The sequence below is a fragment of the Lampris incognitus genome, chromosome 1, assembly GCF_029633865.1.
Source record: "Lampris incognitus isolate fLamInc1 chromosome 1, fLamInc1.hap2, whole genome shotgun sequence".
Classification (NCBI taxonomy): domain Eukaryota; kingdom Metazoa; phylum Chordata; class Actinopteri; order Lampriformes; family Lampridae; genus Lampris; species Lampris incognitus.
This window is the reverse complement of record NC_079211.1, coordinates 82,428,159-82,441,955: the sequence shown is the minus strand read 5'-3', so window position 1 is coordinate 82,441,955 and position 13,797 is coordinate 82,428,159. Positions and strand designations below refer to the sequence as shown.

Below are 13,797 nucleotides of genomic sequence, written 5' to 3'. Positions count from 1 at the left end.
AGCCGGGAGGTTGTCTTTCCGTGGAGCATACCCCGGGCCCCTGGACCTGGTACCACGGGAGTGGGGGTGTTACTCAGCCCGTCTGGAGGAGGGGGAGGAGCAGGTGGTGACAATATCTGGAGGGAAAAACTTCCAGAGAGAAACTGCACAACACTGCAAACACTGTCATTCTAGGATTCTGAAGATTCGTAGTCAACTTGGTTCAGTGTTCTTCAGATACTTCCGCTATGATCTAAGTTTGTATCCGTTTGTTTCTTATGAAGTAAAAAAATCAAAGAAAACTGTACAGAAGAAGGCTCACAACCATTCTAAATTTCAATTCCTCACTCCCACTACCCCTCTTTTTACACAAGAACAGAACACATTGTGTCAACCCATTTAACCATGAAGAACAAAAATGAAAGTATGATATGATCAGTTTGTATGTTAGTTGTTAGTAAACCACAAACAATTTCATGCAGTCGAATGAATCTGACTTTCATTTCATCCAAGCTGTTTACAAACGTCCCAAAGTCTGTAATGTTGTACTTATCTGAAATAAATTGTCTTTAAAACTAAAACAGACGAGGGATAATAAAGGTAGTTGTTGTCTCAGATCCTGAACCTTCAAATAAACCTAAATGAATAAAACCATAAGGTATCTTGTAAATCATTGAAACAATGAGCTGTTTGAAGACAAAAACAAATGCCCCCCACCTTAACCAAGTGAAACAACAAGAAGCCCCTTTCAAGGCCCCAAAAAGAGGGGGGTGGGGTTTCAAAGGAAAGAAACGCTCAATTAACAATACAAAGAAATTGATGTACTCAGTTAAAACCATATAAATCAAACCAAAAATGAGTCTCATGAGGAGGTTTAAACTCATGGTAAAAAATAACATAAACATAGCCATAGCATAGACCTTTAAAACGCAGGACTCAGGTTTCATTCATATCAAATAAAATGTAATCGTCCTCCACACAAGAAATTGTCAAAGAAATGAATACCCTCTTTAAAAAACATCCTAAAATTCACACCTTAGTGTTGAAAAACAAAACAAGTTCAATTTAACACAGAGGAAAGTCGACATAAAAACAAATGGACCAATGGGTGTCTTCTAATGGAAAGAAAAACAACAACAGCTTAAACAACATAACTGTGGTTTACATTGTCCCTGTTACTCTCAAGGCAACCCCCCATCCATCCCCCCAAGGTGTGAAGTGGGTAGGCAGTTGGTTCCCATCAGTTATTCTTTAAAAAAAAACCCAGTAACAGAAAGAAAAACAGAATAGGTAAAATTACAAATATTGCAACTGTGGCGTTGGACATAACAGAGTTCTGCTTAACAGTTCAGAAAATGAAACAGGGACAGGAAATCCTTCGGTTTAGGGGAATCCTAAAAGAAGTGAGGACAGGATAAATTTCAACTGAAAAATACACCACAAAAACTTTTCAATGCTCCAAAAAAAAAAAACAAATGGATATATCCCATTTTATATGAGGTACCTCAGAAAGGAAAGAAATAGGTTTCTTGAAAGGATTTGAATAAACAATGCTTCAGGCTGGTGACTTTCTAAAGCCAGTTGTTTGTCACACAAGAACAAAAGCCGGGTTGGGTCTGGTAAGGATGCTAAACGAGGTGGTCTCTGAAAACCCCTCTCACACCCCAATTGTCAGGAAAACAAAAGGTTTGGAAAAGCCAAAACCAAACCTCCCCTGGCTTTTATATCCCCTTTTAAGCCCCTCTCAAGGACTTGCAACTTCTAAACAACACGAAATGGCCAGACGGACAAACACCACGGAACAAACTATGAACACACACACAGACAAGTCATGTCAAACACAAAAGCCAGTCAGGGTCCGTCAAGGCGACCCCAACACCAAAGCCAGTCAGGGTCAGTCAAGGCAACCCCAACACCAAAGCCAGTAAGGGTCCGTCAAGGCAACCCCAACACAAAAGCCAGTCAGGGTCCGTCAAGGCGACCCCAACACAAAAGCCAGTCAGGGTCAGTCAAGGCGACCCCAACACCAAAGCCAGGCAGGGTCAGTCAGGGTCCGTCAAGGCGCAGTTTGGTACCGATGGTTTCGTGTCATAGTCCTCTGTAGTTTTTTCCTTCCCTACTTTCACACTCTTTCTCCCACATTCCCAACATTCTTTCTTGCTCTGCCATATACTCTAACCATGTTGTAGGAATCTTTTTCCTTTCTAAGACCTTCGCTTTTCCCTTTTCCATGGACCGTCGGACTTTCATTAGTTTATTCTTGCTCAAATTTCCTTCAACAGGAACCTCATGATCCTGTATCCAGTCTAAAACATGTTTTACCCAGTCTTCACCATATTTCCTTATCATTATCTGATAGATCGGACCCTCCATATCTACCGGGGGCAGTTTACTGCTCTTGTTACCCATTCTTCTTTATTTTATTTTTTTCTCACTTAACCCTACCAGGTGACCACTTCTATTAGTGCGAAACCGAGGGCAAACTTAACCCTGCCAGGTGACCACTTCTATTAGTGCGTGGCCGAGGGTAAACTTAACCCTGCCAGGTGACCGCTTCTATTAGTGCGTGACCGAGGGTAAACTTAACCCTGCCAGGTGACCACTTCTATTAGTGCGTGGCCGAGGGTAAACTTAACCCTGCCAGGTGACCGCTTCTATTAGTGCGTGACCGAGGGTAAACTTAACCCTGCCAGGTGACCACTTCTATTAGTGCGTGGCCGAGGGTAAACTTAACCCTGCCAGGTGACCACTTCTACTAGTGCGTGACCGAGGGTAAACTTAACCCTACCAGGTGACCACTTCTATTAGTGCGAAACCGAGGGCAAACTTAACCCTGCCAGGTGACCACTTCTATTAGTGTGTGACCGAGGGTAAACTTAACCCTGCCAGGTGACCACTTCTATTAGTGCGTGGCCGAGGGTAAACTTAACCCTGCCAGGTGACCACTTCTATTAGTGCGTGGCCGAGGGTAAACTTAACCCTGCCAGGTGACCACTTCTATTAGTGCGTGACCGAGGGTAAACAGCCGCTTATATGTCAGTGCACAAGCTCATATGCGTTTTAAATTATCATTTTATCCTTTAAAGAATTCTGCTCACCCGTGCGATGAATCTCTCAGACCACCTGCCTCTCCCTTTCTTCTTCTCAAACCTGGTGAGGTTATTGGGAGATCGGTGACTATGTCCTCGTCCCGAGATGATCAGTCAGCCGGTTGTCCGTTTGGCGGGCGACGTGAGATCCCACTTCTGACACCAAATTGTTTTGTATTTTCTTATCCTTTTAATGGGCTCTTGCCCCAGCAACCTCTGGGGAGAATAATCATCGGACAAATATTGGAGCAAACAGAGAATCTTTAATGCATCTGCAGATGGAGAGACATAAGGCCACAGAGGAGTCAGTCTGTGAGGATAAGCTCTGCCCCTATACTGGAGATAGGGGGGTTTATAGCACAGTCCGTGGCGTCATACCCTATGTTTCTTGCATTAACCAAGGTGTTGTCTTACAAAGGAATGCAGGAAAACATCAGTCATGTTCTGTGACTGGTGAGTGTCTGTAGATTTATTCTTTTACTGCCCCAGGCCGGGGTGGCCCTCATGTTTTAGTGACCCCTTGTTGTTATCTTTACTGCCCAAGGCCGGAGTGGCCCTCATGTGTTAGTGACCATTTGTTGTCCGCAGTGTGTGGGATTTAGTGGCCATGTGTGTGTGTCTGCAGTGAGTGAGAAGTTTCATACACACAGAGAAGTGGAAAACTACAGAGTACATACGGAGTGCACATGGAGTACTATTTGTACTCCACACAGGTCATCTACTTAGTTCAGATAGGCCTGTTCGTTGTTGCTGGAAATCAAGCCTATTACCACTGTGTCATCTGCAAGTTTGATGATGGAGGTGGAGCTGTCCGTGGCTTTGCAGTCATGTGTGTAGATGTTGTACAGCAGAGGGCTCAGCACACAACCCTGAGGAGCACCTGTGTTGAGGATCAATGTTCTGGAGGTTAGGCCGCCCACCCTACTCACCTGGGGCCGGTCAGTGAGAAAGTTGTACACCCAATTGCACAATGGGTGTACAGCGACCTCATCTTCGTGACCAGACTGAGGGGGACTACTATTGTCAATGAACAGCATACGTACGTCGTTCCCTCTCCCCCCATCCAGGTGCGTGTGACAAAGATCATGTCAACGGTCCCTCTATCCTTTCAGAAGCTGCACCGTGACTCTGGTATGACCCGTTCAGCTAGTGCGCGTGTTAGTCTGCAGAGCATGATCTTGGCTAGAACCTTTCCAGCAATGGCCAGTAGTGAAATACCCCTACTGTTGGAGCAGATGGATTTGTCTCCTTTGTTTTTATAAATTGTCTCATCTACACACACACACACACACACACACACACACACACACACACTTCAACAGAACTGTTGTATAGTGTGAAGTTGTGGCTGTGTGGATTGTTGGTATCAGTGCTGCACGATTTGGTGAAAGTCATATTGTGATTGCAGTGTGTGTGTGTGTGTATGGGGGGGGGGTCCTGTGATGGCCCGGCGGCCTGTCCAGGGTGTCTCCCCACCTGCCGCCCAGTGACTGCTGGGATAAGCAGTTTGGATAATGAATGGATGGATGATGGATGGACGGACGGACGGATGGATGATGGATGGATGATGGACGGATGGTTGATGGATGGATGGATGGACGGACGGCTGGATGGATGATAGACCGACAGATGGACGGATGATGGATGGATGGACAGATGGATGGATGGGTGATGGATGGTGGACGGATGATGGATGGATGGATGGATGGATGTATTTATACGTATACATAGTGGTGTTGCTGCGACATGTGGTGACCGTCATCCTTCTACTCAATATCGCTGAGCTTGAATCCAAAATGTCGGCATATAACAGACGTCCTGTTGTTTTTGCCACCAGTTCATCAGTGTTAACCTGCTCGTTGTCATGGTATCCATGTTCTCCTTCTTCCTGGTGTGCACACAGCACATCGGATAGTCATGTGACCGTAGACTGCACGCGCTTCACCCACTGCCTGGACAGAGACTGATTGGTCATCTCTTAATTATGGGCGTAGATATGCCGACTGCACACACACACACATTAATTAAATCGTTTATATAAATAATATTTAATTAAATCGTTTAGCTAAATATTATTTAATTAAATTGTTTAGCTACATATTATTTAATGAAACCGCAGCCTTGTGCGGTTGTGTAAGTGCACAGGCTGCCCTGGTGATGGAGGACTTGTGCAGCACTAGTTGATGTGTGGTCACAGTAACACACACATGAACTCATTCATATGCAAGAGAATTCAGCTTTATTACAACATGGTTTACAAAAACAAGAAGGAACATTCACATAAATAGCAGTTTCACAATAACTAAGCTGTTGATACCAAACTCCGTACTGACTGAACACACACGCACACACGGTGCATAAAAAAAAGTTTGTGGGAACCCTGAAGCTGCAGGTGTACTGGTATGAGCTGGGTTTACTGGTCTGGACTGGTCTGCGCCTGGGAGGAGTTACAGGTGTGCAGGTGTACTGGTATGAGCTGGGTTTACTGGTCTGGACTGGTCTGCGCCTGGGAGGAGTTACAGGTTTGCAGGTGTACTGGTATGAGCTGGGTTTACTGGTCTGGACTGGTCTGCGCCTGGGAGGGGTTGCCTCTGATGATGCCAGAGTAGTAGGTGGCAGGAGGCCCAGGCCCCTCCGATAGCAGACGGGAACTCTGGAGGGAAGAAAGGAAGAAGAAAAAAATAATAATTTCAAGCAGACGGTGCAGAGATGAATCCAGGAGAGCTAAAGATAGTTTCAGACAAAGCTAACCACAGCTCGCTAACCACAGCTAGCCAGCTGCTATCTGACACAGTTTCAGACAAAGCTAAGCACAGCTAACTAGCTGCTACCTGACAGTTTCAGACGAAGCTAAGCACAGCCAGCTAGCTGCTACCTGACAGTTTCAGACGAAGCTAAGCACAGCCAGCTAGCTGCTACCTGACAGTTTCAGACGAGGTGAACCACAGCCAGCTAGCTGCTACCTAACAGTTTCAGATGAAGTGAACCACAGCCAGCTAGCTGCTACCTAACACATTTTCAGGCGAGGTGAACCACAGCCAGCTAGCTGCTACCTAACACATTTTCAGGCAAAGCTAACCAAAGCCAGATAGCTGCTACCTGACAGTTTCAGACAAAGCTAACCGAAGCCAGCTAGCTGCTACCTGACAGTTTCAGATGAAGCGAACCACAGCCAGCTAGCTGCTACCTAACAGTTTCAGATGAAGCTAAGCACAGCCAGCTAGCTGCTACCTAACAGTTTCAGATGAAGCTAAGCACAGCCAGCTAGCTGCTACCTGACAGTTTCAGACGAGGTGAACCACAGCCAGCTAGCTGCTACCTAACAGTTTCAGATGAAGTGAACCACAGCCAGCTAGCTGCTACCTAACACATTTTCAGGCGAGGTGAACCACAGCCAGCTAGCTGCTACCTAACACATTTTCAGGCAAAGCTAACCAAAGCCAGATAGCTGCTACCTGACAGTTTCAGACAAAGCTAACCGAAGCCAGCTAGCTGCTACCTGACAGTTTCAGATGAAGCGAACCACAGCCAGCTAGCTGCTACCTAACAGTTTCAGATGAAGCTAAGCACAGCCAGCTAGCTGCTACCTAACAGTTTCAGATGAAGCTAAGCACAGCCAGCTAGCTGCTACCTAACACATTTTCAGGCGAAGCTAACCAAAGCCAGCTAGCTGCTACCTGACAGTTTCAGACAAAGCTAACCTTAGCCAGCTAGCTGCTACCTGACAGTTTCAGATGAAGCGAACCACAGCCAGCTAGCTGCTACCTGACACAGCAATGACCTTGTTGAGAGCTTTGAGCAAGTTTATGAAATATAAACTTTTAAAAAGGAAAAAGTTTGAAAGAAATAAAATAAAACTAACCTCTTCTCTTTTTTGTCCTGAATCTTCCCCGTCAACTGAACAGGCCTCAGGCTGCGCTGTGACTGGCTGGATACTGGCCAATAGGGCGGGAAGAGTGAAGCAGGAGAGGAAGCGGGCCTTTAGCATCTGGTAGGCGGGGTTAGCCACAAAACGCTCCGCCACTAGGCGGCGTATAGCTGCAACACTCTCTGCCTCTGTGGGCTCCGAGCTGAGACCTGCAGGAGGACAAAACAAACACACACTTCAACTGGACTCAATTTGGGTGGGGTGGAGCCACGCTCTCAGGAGGGTGTTGTGTTCAGATTGTGTTATTAACCTGTTTCCAACATGGGACAAAACGCAGGGAGGGGTGAATTCATTATGCAATTTTGCCCCTTGTGTTTTACATGATGCTGGAAGGCCGAAGGGAAAATAATTTACATTACTGGTTGAAATGTTGCTCGCCTAACCACTAGGACTCGGTGATGCAATCACAAAAACTTAAAATTTAAAGCTTCAGTAGGTAATTTTGTTCGAATCTCATCCCAGACGATATCTTAATATGGACATGTGGACTTGATGCTCAATAATCCAGGTAAGAAAATCAAAGAAGGTTGAATCAGTTCATCTGGACAAATTTACTGACAGATACGTTTCATCATCATCTAAGTGACCTGCAGGTATCTCACCCTTATAAACTGACTGCAGGTATCCCACCCTTATAAACTGACTGCAGGTACCCCCACCCTTATAAACTGACAGCAGGTACCCCCACCCTTATAAACTGACTGCAGGTACCCCCACCCTTATAAACTGACTGCAGGTATCCTACCCTTATAAACTGACTGCAGGTACCCCACCCTTATAAACTGACTGCAGGTACCCCCACCCTTATAAACTGACTGCAGGTATCCCACCCTTATAAACTGACTGCAGGTATCTCACCCTTATAAACTGACAGCAGGTATCCCACCCTTATAAACTGACAGCAGGTATCCAACCCTTATAAACTGACTGCAGGTACCCCCACCCTTATAAACTGACTGCAGGTATCCCCACCCTTATAAACTGACTGCAGGTATCCCACCCTTATAAACTTACTGCAGGTATCCCCACCCTTATAAACTGACAGCAGGTACCCCCACCCTTATAAACTGACAGCAGGTACCCCCACCCTTATAAACTGACTGCAGGTATCCCACCCTTATAAACTGACTGCAGGTATCCCCACCCTTATAAACTGACAGCAGGTACCCCCACCCTTATAAACTGACTGCAGGTATCCCACCCTTATAAACTGACTGCAGGTATCCCACCCTTATAAACTGACTGCAGGTACCCCCACCCTTATAAACTGACAGCAGGTACCCCCACCCTTATAAACTGACTGCAGGTACCCCCACCCTTATAAACTGACAGCAGGTATCCCACCCTTATAAACTGACTGCAGGTACCCCACCCTTATAAACTGACTGCAGTTATCCCCACCCTTATAAACTGACTGCAGGTATCCCACCCTTATAAACTGACAGCAGGTATCCCACCCTTATAAACTGACAGCAGGTATCCCACCCTTATAAACTGACTGCAGGTACCCCCACCCTTATAAACTGACTGCAGGTATCCCCACCCTTATAAACTGACAGCAGGTACCCCCACCCTTATAAACTGACTGCAGGTATCCCACCCTTATAAACTGACTGCAGGTATCCCACCCTTATAAACTGACTGCAGGTACCCCCACCCTTATAAACTGACAGCAGGTACCCCCACCCTTATAAACTGACTGCAGGTACCCCCACCCTTATAAACTGACTGCAGGTATCCTACCCTTATAAACTGACTGCAGGTACCCCCACCCTTATAAACTGACTGCAGGTATCCCACCCTTATAAACTGACAGCAGGTATCCCACCCTTATAAACTGACTGCAGGTACCCCCACCCTTATAAACTGACTGCAGGTATCCCCACCCTTATAAACTGACTGCAGGTATCCCCACCCTTATAAACTGACTGCAGGTATCTCACCCTTATAAACTGACTGCAGGTATCCCCACCCTTATAAACTGACAGCAGGTATCCCCACCCTTATAAACTGACAGCAGGTACCCCCACCCTTATAAACTGACTGCAGGTATCCCACCCTTATAAACTGACTGCAGGTATCCCACCCTTATAAACTGACAGCAGGTACCCCCACCCTTATAAACTGACTGCAGGTATCCCACCCTTATAAACTGACTGCAGGTATCCCACCCTTATAAACTGACTGCAGGTATCTCACCCTTATAAACTGACTGCAGGTATCTCACCCTTATAAACTGACTGCAGGTATCCCCACCCTTATAAACTGACTGCAGGTATCTCACCCTTATAAACTGACTGCAGGTACCCCCACCCTTATAAACTGACTGCAGGTACCCCCACCCTTATAAACTGACTGCAGGTACCCCCACCCTTATAAACTGACAGCAGGTATCTCACCCTTATAAACTGACTGCAGGTATCTCACCCTTATAAACTGACAGCAGGTATCCCACCCTTATAAACTGACTGCAGGTATCCCCACCCTTATAAACTGACTGCAGGTATCCCCACCCTTATAAACTGACTGCAGGTATCCTCACCCTTATAAACTGACTGCAGGTACCCCCACCCTTATAAACTGACAGCAGGTATCTCACCCTTATAAACTGACTGCAGGTATCCCCACCCTTATAAACTAATACAGTGGCATAACGACCGAAACTAATGACCACTTTTATATGCAAATACGGTGTGACCATTAACTAGAGTTACACAGTCCACGTGTACTACTCACAGAGGATTTGGGAATAGTTGCAATCACAGCATTGTAAGATGGTGACAGAATGTACTCTTAGCGCCCCCCCCCCCCCCCAGTTCAGGGATGGTGGTTCCCTCTTCACATAGATGGCTCCTTTGACTCCCCGTTCAAACCAGCGTTCCTCCCTATCAAGGATGTATACATCCTCATCCGTGAAAGAGTGGCCACTGGTGTGTAGATGGTGTGGACAGTGGAGTCCTGGCCTGTAGATGGTGTAGACTGTGGAGTCCTGGTCTGATGTGGTAGCTCTCCTGTGTTGTGTCATCCTCTTGGCCAGCATCTGTTTAGTTTCACCAGTGTACAAGTCACGACAATCCTTCTGGCACTTAGCAGCTACACTATATTGCTCTGTTTGTGCCGGGGGACCTGATCCTTGGGGTGGACCACCTTCTGGTGCAGCGTGTTTTGAGATTTGAAAGCAACTGAGACACGGTGTTTGGAAAATACACGTCTCAGCTGTTCCGACACTCCCACCACATACAGAATCACCACTGGTTTACACTTAGGCAGCTGTTGGGCTTCTCCTCTCTTTGATTGGCTGGTGCACTGTTTGGGGTCTTCCTGGCTTTGACAAACGCCCAGTTAGGACAACCACACTTAACCAGAGTCTGTTTAATATGGGATTTCTCCCCTACCCTGGCCGCTGTGCTGGTGGGGACATTGTCAGCTCGGTGGTTCAGCGTCCTGATGACTCCTAGTTTGTGCTCCAGTGGATGATGAGAGTCAAACCTTAAGTACTGATCAGTATGTGTTGGTTTACGGTAAACATCAACAATCAAATGTCCCCCATCACCAACTGCAGTTTCACAGTGTAAGAAGACTAACCTGTCATGTTCCACATCCTCCTGGTGAACTTGATGTGGTGTCCACAGAGTTAATGTGGTCGGTGAAATGTGCTACACCCTGAGATTGAATTTTAACCCCGGTGTCGTCCACAAATCTGAACCAATGCCTAGGTGGTGTCCCTGGACAGGACATCAGAGCCTATTTTCCACTTCCTCCATATACAAGTTGGCCACTACAGGTGAGACTGGGGAAGCCATAGCGCCCCCATGCCTCTGCCTGTAGTACTGCTCCCTGTATGTGAAGTACGTGGACTGAAGACACAGCTTCAGGAGCAGACACACTTGGTCAGTGTTAAGGGTGGTCCTGTTGCTAAGGGTGGGGTGGTTTTGTAATTTCATACATACTACCTCCACTGCTTCATCAACAGGAACACACATGAAGAGAGACGTAACATCATGAGAGACCATTGTTTCATCCTCTCCATAATGTTAGTTTCGACTTCGTTAGTGACTAACACCCCCAACGACCGTCGCGGCTTAACATCGGATCACAAAGAGCCACACATATCAATAGCTCTGACAACGACTCCTAGAGGATAAATATCTGAGTCTCATCACCAGCCAGTCAGACTAGCTTGGTCTAGTCAGAAAGGCACGAACTGATGAAGCCTCTTGGATGAGAGGCGAAACGTCTTCATGGATATATAACCAAGTCCAGTTGCACTTGATTCAATTCCTTTGGATAGGTGTCGCATACTAGTGCTAGCTGGCTAATGTTAGCTACAGCCAGCACGTTGTTTACGCTGTATAAGGATATTTTGAGATGACAACTAAATTCACTTACTCGCAAATCCATTCGAAGTTGGAGAGATTTTCATGCTGGTCTGCTCGGACATGGCTATTAGCACCTTTACGGAGGATGTTGTGAGGAGGCTCTGACTGAGCCTGAGAGATCTTCATACAGGTAATGTGACGTCTGGAGGTCTCATGTTCCTTGGTGTTTTCTACCTTCATTATCTTGTTACTGATGACAAATGAATTGCTACAGTTTTTGGCATCCTGGCGACAGACGGAGCAACTCCTTATCACAGTCTGTGCGTTATACTCCTGCCAGCCTCTCGCACCTCCTTTATCGTCAGGGGCGTAGCCAGGACTTTTTTACTGGGGGGGGGCAGCTGGGGCCAGCCATTTAATTAGGGTGGCACTTGTCAAAACTACTATTTTAAAACTACTTTCGAAGATGATGATAGCCCTTTTAACAACGCCATGGATTGTGTATAGCCAAAGGGTATGGGAAGGTATCATCCATCTCACCTACATGTCCCATGCACGGGTGGTAATGCAAGGGGTATGGTTTAAGTGTTGTAAAGTATAAAGACCGAAGACAGAGATGTCATTTAGTATTTCAGTTGCAATTTCAATTGCATGAAGGAAAATGTACACAATGAAGCCAACACTTCCATATCCTGAACACACACAACTAAATAAACTGCATCACTTGGACTTGCCATGCTGCACTTACACTCTCTTGCTTTTACACTTGGATTTACACAAATATGAGCCCATTGGGCTCCTAACTTTAGTGGCAAAGGACAAGACTTAATAATAATAGTCTAATGATAATAATGCATGTATTTCAGCTTCCATTTGACTGTTTCTGTGCAGGCGTTTTTGTTGTTGTTGTTTGTTTACTCACTCGGGACAGGGGAAGGGGGCGGGGGCGGGGGGCGTGCTCTGACCATCGGGGGCCCCGGCCCCCACGTGGCCACACCCCTGTTTATCGTCACACCTCCACTTTTCACTAAACTTTCTTTGTTTCGGTTTGGTGGTGATGGTGGCTTCTTCCTCGTCTTCGGGGCATGGTTGTCTTTTTGATGGTGGTTTTGCGGCTTCTAAATATCGCCACGTAACTGGTGTTGCTGGCTAACATTAGTTAAAAGAATAGAGTAGGCTCATACCGAGTGTGACGGTGCTGCTGTCGTTGTTCCTCTCAAGTGTGTGTGTAATGTTACCCGCCAGTAGCGTAGCAACATTCTAATGCACTTTGGTTGGTTAATTTCTGTTATTGCTGTCGCTATGTTATTGTTCTAATGCACTTTGGTTGGTTAATTTCTGTTATTGTTGTTGCTAAGGAGAGAGAGAGAGAGAGATAATAAATGTACAAAAAAGATCTCTAAATTTCTGGATGCACTTAAATACAAGCCCAACAAATACATTGCACTTTAAAGCTCTGAAAACCCAAGAACTGAACCCCAAAAAGAGTCCCCTGAAGCAGCTGGCTCTGAGACTCACTAACCCTGTAACAAATACTAAGACCAACCAACCTCAGGCCAGCACTGCATCCCAAACAAAGTTTACGATAAATCAGGCTATAAAACAAAGCAAGAACAATTATCTGAAACATTGGAACACTGAAATCAAAACTCAAAACAAACTAGAAGTCTATCGGGCCCTAAAAACAAACTATGATTTGGAAGAATACCTCTTAACTGTCAGAGACAGGAAGCAGCGACAGATCCTCACCAAATACAGGCTCAGTGACCACAGTCTCGCCATTGAAAAGGGGAGACACAAAAAGACGTGGTTGCCAAAAGAGCAACGATCATGTGGTCAGTGCATGACAGATGAGGTGGAGACAGAGGTGCACTTCCTCCTTAAATGTGACAGATTTGAAAAACAGCGCCGGGCTTGTGTCAAGGAACTGGAACATGTGATTCCAGAGTACCAGGAAATGGACGACGCAGGTAAGCTGCGGGTGGTCCTGGGAGGGGGGCCAGCGGCGAACATTGCAGCGAGATTTATATTATCTTGCCACAACCTGAGAGATAGTGGATGACGGCACCTATTACCACTATTGTTATTTAATATCATAATCATTGTTGTTGTTGCTGTTATTATTATAATCGTTGTTGTTGTTATTATTATAATCATTGTTGTATTGTGTTGTTGTTGTTTTACATGCTTTGGCAATATGTACACAAATGTATGTCATGCCAATAAAGCACATATTGAATTGAATTGAATTGAATTGAGAGAGAGAGGGAGAGAGCTGGGGGGATTAAGTGGTTGGATTTCACTTTTTTTTTGTTACTTGCCATTGGCGGGTAGGCTTCTGAGATTTACTCGCCAATCAGAAAATCTACTCGCCTTTGGCAGGTGGCGAGTGTTAATTTCGGACCCTGAGTGGAAGACTGCATACCATGACAGCTTTACCTCAAACTTTGCTTGTATCTCAACAGACTCAGATTCCTGCCTT

At 45.9% G+C, this 13,797-nt stretch overlaps 1 protein-coding gene across 3 annotated transcripts in view; it reads right to left on the bottom strand.

Annotated features, from left to right (window-relative positions):
* Window positions 1–5,299: 5,299 nt before the first annotated feature.
* The window catches only part of snapc4 (small nuclear RNA activating complex, polypeptide 4), a 126,514-nt gene continuing 118,016 nt past the window's right edge, over window positions 5,300–13,797 (bottom strand). For 2 of the 3 annotated variants that reach the window (XM_056283719.1, XM_056283727.1), the window contains exons 20-21: window positions 6,931–7,145; window positions 5,300–5,721 (exon numbers count right to left, since the gene is read on the bottom strand). In XM_056283719.1, coding sequence (XP_056139694.1) covers window positions 5,620–5,721; window positions 6,931–7,145 — 317 coding nt within the window. In that variant the 3' untranslated portion in view covers window positions 5,300–5,619. Of the gene's footprint in view, window positions 5,722–6,930; window positions 7,146–12,237; window positions 12,669–13,797 lie in introns of those variants that run through there. The other variant, XR_008810524.1, reaches the window with a different exon arrangement.